Genomic DNA, 9,736 nt, shown 5'->3' on the forward strand with positions numbered 1-9,736 from the left:
TGCTCCTGCAGTGCTGGCGTGGGCCGAACCGGCTGCTTCATTGTCATTGATGCCATGCTGGAGCGGATGAAGCACGAGAAGACCGTGGACATCTACGGGCACGTGACGTGCATGCGCTCCCAGCGCAACTACATGGTGCAGACAGAGGACCAGTACATCTTCATCCACGAGGCCTTGCTGGAGGCCGCCACGTGCGGCAACACCGAGGTGCCCGCGCGCAACCTCTTCGCCCACATCCAGAAGCTGACCCAGGTGCCACCAGGCGAGAGCGTCACTGAAATGGAGCTGGAATTCAAGGTTGGTGGCAGAGCCCCAGCACCCCGCTTCTCTAGTTCCCCGTCTCTGCCCACAGAGCTCCACGGGCTGCTCGTCCAGGGGTTGGGAGAGGTGGGCTATGGATCATTACAGACAGTTATTCTTTTGTGTGTTTCTAAAGCAGGTAGGCAGTGATTTAAAATACATTTGAATTGTAAAGCTTGTGTCGGCCGTGGTCCCCCCTGGATTGGCAGCTTCTGGGGATGATATAAAAGGCAGATGGATGTGCGGTTCCCAGCAGCACATTCTGCTCTAGGTTCACTGTGCAGCAGGAGCTGCATCTGAAATCAGATGCATATCATGTTAGTGATAATTGATGTTACTGTGAACAACTTGTCTGGAAACAGCTCCAATTTAAATATGTGAGACATTTCTGGTCTCATTTCTTCAATGCTAAGCTCTCTAATCTTTTAACCACCTCAGCACCAAGCCTCACTGTCTAGAATTGGTGAAGGCAGTGTTTTAAGGCACACCATTTTTAAGAAGCCAAGCCCACATTTTTCTGCCTGTATCTGTGTATGCCAACTGCAGATATTTATTACAGCCTTGGAGCTGAAGTGAGCTCTGTTAAGTGCCCATATTCTCAGATGAGGTGCATTAGTCCAGTGAACTTTTGCAGGGGAATATAGCTCACGCAGAGAGGCAGCAGACCATGCAGGCTGTGAAATGAACTGCAGCAGTACACCTTCACCCTGGGGATTCCCTCCAAGTGACAAAGGAGCAGGAGAGGCAAAATATTGACTTTCCATGTAAACTGGGAATAGTTGAGAAGCTCTGTCCTTTGGTTATCAGAGCTGCTGGTATCCTGGGGTTGGAACAGTAAAACATGCTGCCTGAGTAGTGACTCATAGTGACACTCCTCAGGAGAGCCACAGAATTGTGCTCAACTCAAGCAATTCTGTTGTAAGAAAGACAAAATTTTACTTTTCTTCCATTTCTCCAAAGGTGTCTTGAGAACAGTAGTGAAATTGTCCCTTCTCTGTGCCCTGGCAGTGTCCACTGCATGGGAAACCCTGGGAAGCAGGATATGGGAGGGCCTCCCATGGCTGAACTGCTCCCCAGAAAGCAACTCTGTCCCCCTGCAGAGAGCTCTCCTGAGGTCAACCTGCCACTCATAGATAGAAGGGTGGTTCTGGAGATGCTGGAGGCAGTCTTGGAAGAGTGACTTCTGTTTGAATCTGCCAGCAGATCTAAGTAACACATTTACCATGACTCCAGTTTGCAGGACTCAAAGATTATGTCTCACAGTAACCCAAAATATATCTTCTTTACCTAAAACTATCACAATTCTCACATTATCTTGGGTTCTTCTGGGGTGAGAAGTAAATAACAAGATATTGTTGGAAGAGGAAATGCTTTGCTTCCCTGCCACCACCAAGCATACATCCCTGGCTCAGAGAGGTACGAAGCTTCTTGGCTCAGTGTGTCAGAGAGCTGCTCTGGGTCTCCCCTGCACTACATGGCTGCTGCCAGGATCCCAGTTCTGTCCCCAGACTGCTGCATCTCCAGCAGGGATCTGATGTGTCTCCTCCTCTTTCAGCTGCTGGCCAATTCTAAAGCACATACCTCACGTTTCATCAGTGCCAACCTCCCTTGCAACAAATTCAAGAACCGCCTCGTGAACATCATGCCGTATGAGCTGACAAGAGTCTGCCTGCAGCCCATCCGCGGCGTTGAGGGCTCTGACTACATCAATGCCAGCTTCATAGATGGCTACAGGTAAGGATTACCTTGGGTGACTGTGCCAGCTTGGCTGCCTGCTTGGAAACCCAGGCAGAGCTGCCTTCTCTTTCCCAAGGACTGGTCCTGACCACCTGAATTGGGCTGGGGACCACTTTGTTGCATTTTATCTATTTCCATCTTCTCAGACACTGCAGTGTGTGTAGTTACAATATGTGAAGACTGCCTGTGAGTGAGCGCTGCCAGGCTGGCTTGTGTTGCTGTAGACAGATGTCCACATGGCTGGAGTGGCAGGCTGTGTTGGCTCCTGTGGAGGTTTTATGGGATATGCTGTAGGCATCCCTTGGCTTGTGTTTTACATCTACAGTACCTAACTCAAACCTGTCTCCCCATGTAGCAGCTAGAGTTAGGAGTGCGCTTCCACTGAGTGGCTGATCCAGACAGCAGCTCAAGGCTTGTTCTGTCTTGATTTTGGGAGGAGTCAGGATCCTCAGGCAGGGCTGGTGCTGGACACTGGGAAGCCCATCACCCGGTTACTCTCTCCAGAACACAGTGTAGAAAGACAAATTAAGATCTAGTGGGGCAGTAGTGCATAAGTTTTCTGTATCTGTCTGCTGATACCTCATTCTCAGATGCTAAATGCCAGGAGAGAAGAATAGCCCAGTGGCCGCATCCCCTTCCCAAACGACCCCTAGACAATAATCCCAACCAAATCACAATTATGCACATAAAAGGCTTGTTCCTGTCATCTGTCTGTGCACCATCACTGTAAGATCATCCCTCATGTGCACCATCATCAGTGCTGGAGTGGGGAATGCAATGATATATGTGGCACACGTCCCTTCCAACTTGGCTTTGCCTACCTGCCTCTTTTGGACTGGTAACCTCCCAGATGCAAAAGGCACTGCCAAAGGGCACAAATGTGGGTGCAGCCAGGCCAGCAGCTCTGTGCCTTGTTGCTGCTCCAGCAGCTGAGCCCAGCAAGAGTTCCCAGGGAGAAGGGCTACGTGAAGGCAAGAGTGGACAAGGAGCAAAAGGGGAGCAAACCTGGGAGCATCCCAACACAGGAAAACTGAAGCAAGCCAGGCTCTCTCAGGTGGGATGGAGTAATGGGGAGGGATGAAGGGGCTGGAGAAAAGCTGTCACAGAGCAGAGGGAGCCTCCACTACCTCCTGGGTGTATGGCACAGAGTCACCCACCACCAGTCATTAATGCCACTGCCTGGCTGTAGCCTAAGTCTGACAGATGGACTGCAGCCGCTGTCCTGGCTCCAGAGCTGATGGAGAGCAGCTCCGGCTTTGCCTCTTGGTGATGCTACAGAGGAAGGGAGAGAGCTGCCATCACAGCAGGTGGTACCATTTCATGTGCTACTTACCCTATCCTCAAGTTCTGTTATCTCTTCCCATCCCTTCCTTTGAGCCATCATTATTCTGGTTATCTCAAGAAATCAGTTGGCTCTAGGTCCTGCAGATATCACTGATGCTGCATCTTTATTAGCTTTTTCACTTCGTTCTGCATCCCCATTCCCTGTTTTTTACTATGTGTTATAAATCCACCTTGAAGCAGCCCCTGTCTGCATCCCGCATGTTACAGCTGCCCTGCAGCACGTTCATTAATTTAGCACCATTAAAAATAGCACCAGTAGAGGGACGAAGGCAGAACGGAGGTAGGAAGGCAGGATGGAAGAAGCCAGCCCTGGTCCCGCGGGCTCCAGCGCCCCGCAGTGGTGGAGCCAGCCTGGGCTCTGCTGTGCCGGGCTGGGAGCTCAGAGAGCCTCAGTACCAGCCTGCCAGAGCTGAGTCCAGAGCACCAATGGGGCTTTCTTCAGGGTGGGAGCTATTCTGGGGCAGGTGGCACAGAAAATTAGGAGAGGTGCTCTGGTTGGCAGTGGAACCAAAAACAAATTCTGAAGCTTTAGAAAAGCAGACAAAAGTGTATTCGTGGTTTCCACACTGCACTCGTTATTGTCTGGAGTGTGTAATCCAGGTGACCTGATTCAGCTGCTCTGTGTTTTCCCATGCAATGGGAGGGACGGCAGGTACTGCAGAGAATAAAAGTGCAGGAACAAGCACAGTCCCTCTTTCCAGCCCAGGTGGGTGCTGGCAGCCTGCTGGTGGGGTCCTGGGTGCCAGGAGGGTGCAACAGGCAGGGCTGGGGACAAGCCTGCCCTTGACAAGAAGTAGCAAGAGGAGGGCTGGGGATGCCATCACCCCAGCAAGAACTAAGAGCTTTTCTGGATCCTCCAAGCTGTGCTCACTGTGTCTGTGGGGAGCACTTAGAGGACAAGTGCTGGACCAGCTCACCTCTCTCCCAGAGCCCATGGCTCATCCTACAGCTGGATTGTCAGACTTGCTCCCTGGTACCATGGGGCCCTGCCTCCAGCTGACCCAGCCCCCAGAAGCAGCAGCTGTCCATCTCTGAGGAGCTGCTCTGAGCACCACTTTGTTTGTCACAGGCAGCAGAAGGCCTACATTGCCACACAGGGACCACTGGCCGAGACCACGGAGGATTTCTGGCGGATGCTCTGGGAGCACGACTCCACCATCGTGGTGATGTTGACAAAGCTGCGTGAGATGGGCCGGGTACGAGTCCTGCTGTGGGGACAAGGGGGCTCTGGGCCTGCTGTCTGTGGGCTCACACTCTTGGTTCATCCCAGTCTGTGTTTGGCACTACTCACTCTGGGTGAGCCCCATTCTGTCTGGTGGCTGACCCTGTGGCCCCACAACCACATAGGCACCCAGGGAGTGGGAGGGAGGAGCAGCAACTTGTCAGTGCTAATATCTTACCCTGCTCCTCATCCACAGGAGAAGTGCCATCAGTACTGGCCTGCAGAGCGCTCTGCCCGGTACCAGTACTTCGTGGTGGACCCCATGGCCGAGTACAACATGCCACAGTACATCCTCCGGGAGTTCAAGGTGACGGATGCCAGGGTGAGTGCATCTGCTGGCTCCCCAGCTTCTCTGCCTCTTGTGCCTCTGCCCTACCCAGGCCAGTCAAGGGAGTATGCAACAGCTCCTGAAGAAACGGGAAAGCAAATGCTGCCTCGAACCGCAGGCAAAAAGGGCTGCTACGTACCACCTATTGCTCCTCTCTCCACAGGTTTCTGCCCTGCCAGCTGTATCAGCCCCATGAACAGCTCAGGGATCCCTGTCAGCACAGACCCTGCCTTGCCTATGCTGCTCACTTGAGCAAGCATTTAACACAGGTCCCCGTCCCCCTGCACCTAGAGTCTGTGTGTGCAGCATCTGACCGGGCACAGGACTCCTGTGTTACAATAAACATTGTTCCCCAAACACTGACCCAATGGACCCTGCAGGGGCCCAAAGGCCTGCTCAGCTAAGCTACCCTGGGATGAACATGAGAGAACAGAGACAGGTCCCAAACATGCAGCAAATGATCTGCTTGGGCTCACCTGTGGCCTGTGCATCTTTTCACCTGGCCTGGTTCAGGGGGTCTGAGAGCAGGTCAGAGCACCAGTGCTGAGGGGAGTGAGATCAGGCCCTCACCAATGGTTCACATCTAACACCCCTCTCCCTGCAGGACGGCCAGTCACGGACCATCCGCCAGTTCCAGTTCACAGACTGGCCTGAACAGGGAGTGCCAAAGACAGGAGAGGGCTTCATTGACTTCATTGGGCAGGTGCACAAGACCAAGGAGCAGTTTGGGCAGGATGGGCCCATCACAGTGCACTGCAGGTAAGGATTGCAGCCTCACCCCAGTGAGCTGTGCTCCAGGAGCAGCTTGCACCCCTCCTAGCTGCTCTGCAGAGCCTTTCTGGGGCTGGCAGGACTCACAGCGGCCCCTCTTGCTCCCTGTGCAGTGCCGGGGTTGGGCGCACGGGCGTATTCATCACACTCAGCATTGTGCTGGAGAGGATGCGCTACGAGGGCGTGGTGGACATGTTCCAGATGGTGAAGACCTTGCGGACGCAGCGGCCAGCCATGGTGCAGACAGAGGTGAGCTCCCCTCCTGTGCGTGGCAGTGGAGATCTGTGGGAGAAGGGAGGGCGCTGATGTCTCTGGATGTTGGACCCTACAGCCCACTGTCCTTGTGTCCCCACTGCTCATGTTTCCCTCGTTGGTGCCTTGCAGGACCAGTACCAGCTGTGCTACAGAGCCGCACTGGAGTACCTTGGCAGCTTCGACCACTATGCAACGTAACAGTGCTTTCCTCCAGTCGCGGTGGGGATGTCTAGGAGTGGAGACGGGTCCCTGTGAGCCAGAGCCGCCCATTCCTCAGTCCTTCTGTACAGGTGGAGGTACTGCCCAGGCCGCAGACCTCCACGCCAACCAGTTCTGACCACGGCATTTAGGAACTTAGCCCCAGCGCCAAATGAGGGAATCTGACTCCAAAAGCATTTCCAGTCTCTGGCTGAATTTCTGCTCATGTGCATCTCTCACCCTCTCTCATGCCGACTGCATTTCACAGCAAGGCTTTAAGTGGGTGGAATGGGATCTTTTTTTTAAACATGTAAAATAGTTACTAGTGGTTTTTATAATCTTCTCTCTCTTTATTTTTTATTTTTTGCAAGTCTTAATGTTTTGCCCAAGCAGAACTGGACCCGCCAAACCTTTGGGAGTTGGGTTTTGTTTTTTTAATTTCCTTTTGCTTTTACATTTTTTACTGCCCTGTGTTTATTTCAGCCCAGTCACTGCTGGTTCTGCCCATTTTAGTGCAGCTTCCTTGGTAATTCACAGCAGCTGGCTTGTGGTTCCTGCCCATCTACATTCCCCATAGGCTTTTTAATCCTCTGTAGAATATGAAATTTCATGGAACTGGACCTAAGCTACCAATATTTTTTTAGTCTTCTCCCTCCCCCATTATTTCCTTAGTAGGTTTGGGTTTGGGAGGGCATATAGGGTCGCTGGAGAAGCGTCCCTTTGTCAGCTGGAAACTGTTCAGTCCTATTACAATACGTGTTCAACCAATCCAGTGACCGTGTGTATTGGCAGATCCTGATATGACGTGAGTTGTCGTCGCCTTGTTTGTGAGAGACCCGAAATCCCGGGCTCCAGGCATTGGAACCTCTTTTTGTGTGTCTTGCTGGAAAGGGGGCAGGAGTAGTGAGGAGGTCCCACAGTTCCCCAGGGAGGGGATGGAAAGAGCAAGACACGGCCCTTTGTGTTAACCCCACGGTTCTGTGCGTGCAAGCGCCATCCTGTCACCCCTCACCAGTGGAGTGCGTCAGAGCATTGACAAAGGCAAGGAGCACAAGCCCAGCTGATCCACAGCAGAGCTGGACCATCTCGCTTTGGAAGCAGGGTACTGCAGGGAAGGGGAGGGGAGTACACATGGCTTCAGAGGTTGGGTGTATCTATAATTTCTGCTATCCTGCAAATGTTAAGAGTCACTAGAATATTGTACTTTCCGCTACTTCAGGATGTTCTAATGAACCAATGTGGCAAGACTACTGGACTTAATTTAATGGTACTATATATTAATACTCCTTATTATATCACGCTTGCACTAAAGATGGGGAGTGAGCAGCCCTCTTTTGAGTGCATTGAGTTATGAATAAAGGTGGTGGAAGGGTATCTAATTGTATTATCACATGTATTCCGAATGTTAAGAATCCAAGCTACGTTGAAATCAGCAATCCAGGGTTGGTAATGTTGGAGGACACATTCATTTTTACCTTGTGGATGCATAGTGCTGTAGGGGTCACTGTTGTATACAGTCTGTTTTCTATTTGTTAATAAAAAAAATCTACAGCATCATTGCATAATTCTTGATGTTAATAAATTTGAATAATTGGGTTTCATACAAGCTGGCTTTCCTGTCTGTTTCTTCTGCAATAAGGAGAGGCCATAGAACCCTTTGGCAGTGGGCACACTCCTCAGCCCTTGGCAGGTAAGTTCTTTCCCACAGGTATGTCCCAGCCACGAGTGTGCCGCACTTTCTGCAGGGACCCTGTGCCTGCAGGGAGCTTGGAAACCTGCTGTGACAATTCCCTTTGTGCATGTGTGTGCTCACCTCCTGCCCACCTGCAGTTGTAGGGGAGTGCACTGGCTGGATGTGCAGGAAAGAGAGGGGTCAGTGGTGATGGCTTTGGTGGCAATAGCAGTAATTGGCACCCTCCTGGACGCTGCAGCAACGCTGCTCTGTAGCACTGAGCACAGTTATGTATTCAGAGTTAGTGCTCAGCAGTAAAGCTGTCACACAGCCCCTGACTGCAGAGCAGCACCTATTTGTTCAGGTGTGAAACCTGCCCAGACTGCCAGCCTTGCCTGCTCTGTGTGGACAGCACAGGTGTGTGAGGGGAAACCACTGCAAGGGGCAGAACCGCATGGATCAGGGCCCTGGGGTATTTCCATCCTTCCCAAGGGAGCCAAGTCTGCCCTGGCCAGCATGTCCATGATGGGTGGGAGTGCATGGCAGACTGATCTGCTTTTCCTAGTGTGGGTATGGGCACTAGGGTGATTCCTCAGTGACTGCTGGAGCTCAGTCACACATAGCATTCCCTGCCAGGCCAGACCGGTTCCTGGGTAGGTGCCAGATGCAGGAATGTTTTCCCCTTGCCTGGCTCATTGTTCCTAGTGTTGGGCAGCCTCACTGGGGGTGCAGATCCAAGGGCAAAGCAAGCTCCTGCCCTTGTGAGGCAGCACATGTGTGCAGGTGTGTGGGGGCATGTGCCAGTGTTGCTGGCAGTGGGATGCTTGTCATCACTGTGGGGCCCAGGATGGCAGAGTGGCACAGCCAAATAAGTGAGCTCCTGCTCACACACGGGTGTGTCTGGGGAGGAAGGGCACCATGCTCAGTGCTGGCAGCCAGCCAGCTGGGAGATGGGCAGTGAGCACCTGCCTGTGCTGCAGCAGCAGTGCTCGGGCTGTGCTGCCAAATTACAGGTGGTGACAATGCTTCTGCCACTCACTGAGCACTCACCAGGACTGCCACACGGGCAGCACAGAGCTTTGGTCCATGTACAGCCTTGAATGCAGAGATTCTCGCCAAAAGTTGCCAGAACACTTACAGATATGCACACGTGCATGGACCTTTCTCCTCGTCCAGGAACACTTTATACTTCATTCCCCACCAGTGGGCTTGTCTGTGCACTGAGTAGAAACACAAGGAGGCAGAGAAAGGGTGAAGAATTTCAGCATGGAATGCACAAAGGATAAGATGAGTGAGCCCAGGCCTCAGAGACAAGGCTATTGCTGGTAGCCACATGGCCAGAGCCTCATGCTGGCCTCACAGACCAGGAGAGGCTCAGTGCACAAACTGAGGATGTGCCACCTTGGCAAGGGGACAGGCTCCCAGAGGTCAGCAAAAACAGCTGCTGCTCTGACAGCTTTTGTCCACTCCTCTAGCTGCTCACACAAAGCCAACACTTCTCCAAAGGGAATGGTCTCATTTAATTTTAGAAACACTTATTCTTTCAACATTTATTTCCCATTATTTCTATGTATCTCACAAAATAAAAGGGGAACAAAAAAACCATGGTGCATGCTGGATCAACAGCAATGCCAGCCTGATCTGTCCCCTGAGCCAGCACTACAGATTGTGCCACACTGCAGGCAGAGCCACCCTGCTTCCTCCCAGGGCTTGGTACTGACATTCCTGAGCTGCACTGCTCAGCTTTTCCCAGTTAGAAAGGATTTACCACAGCTGGCTGGCTTTTTTTTTTTTTTTTTTTTTTTTTTTTTTGGGCATCATTTTATTTGGTATGAGCCTGGTATCAGTACCACACTGAGCTCCAGATCTGAAGGAATGGTCTGGAGATGGTGCTGTAAGACACTAGCTT

The 9,736-nt window shown here is 52.0% G+C and overlaps 1 protein-coding gene across 5 annotated transcripts in view; it reads left to right on the forward strand.

Moving 5' to 3' along the window:
* Positions 1–7,761, forward strand: part of PTPRF (protein tyrosine phosphatase receptor type F) — a 374,428-nt gene extending 366,667 nt beyond the window's left edge. For all 5 annotated transcript variants that reach the window (XM_059477803.1, XM_059477805.1, XM_059477806.1 and 2 more), the window contains 7 exons: positions 12–297; positions 1,856–2,034; positions 4,451–4,577; positions 4,800–4,925; positions 5,536–5,690; positions 5,816–5,951; positions 6,087–7,761. In XM_059477803.1, coding sequence (XP_059333786.1) covers positions 12–297; positions 1,856–2,034; positions 4,451–4,577; positions 4,800–4,925; positions 5,536–5,690; positions 5,816–5,951; positions 6,087–6,155 — 1,078 coding nt within the window. In that variant the 3' untranslated portion in view covers positions 6,156–7,761. The remainder of the gene's footprint in view (positions 1–11; positions 298–1,855; positions 2,035–4,450; positions 4,578–4,799; positions 4,926–5,535; positions 5,691–5,815; positions 5,952–6,086) is intronic.
* The last annotated feature ends 1,975 nt before the right edge of the window (positions 7,762–9,736 follow it).

The sequence above is a fragment of the Ammospiza nelsoni genome, chromosome 9 (assembly GCF_027579445.1).
Source record: "Ammospiza nelsoni isolate bAmmNel1 chromosome 9, bAmmNel1.pri, whole genome shotgun sequence".
NCBI lineage: Eukaryota > Metazoa > Chordata > Aves > Passeriformes > Passerellidae > Ammospiza > Ammospiza nelsoni.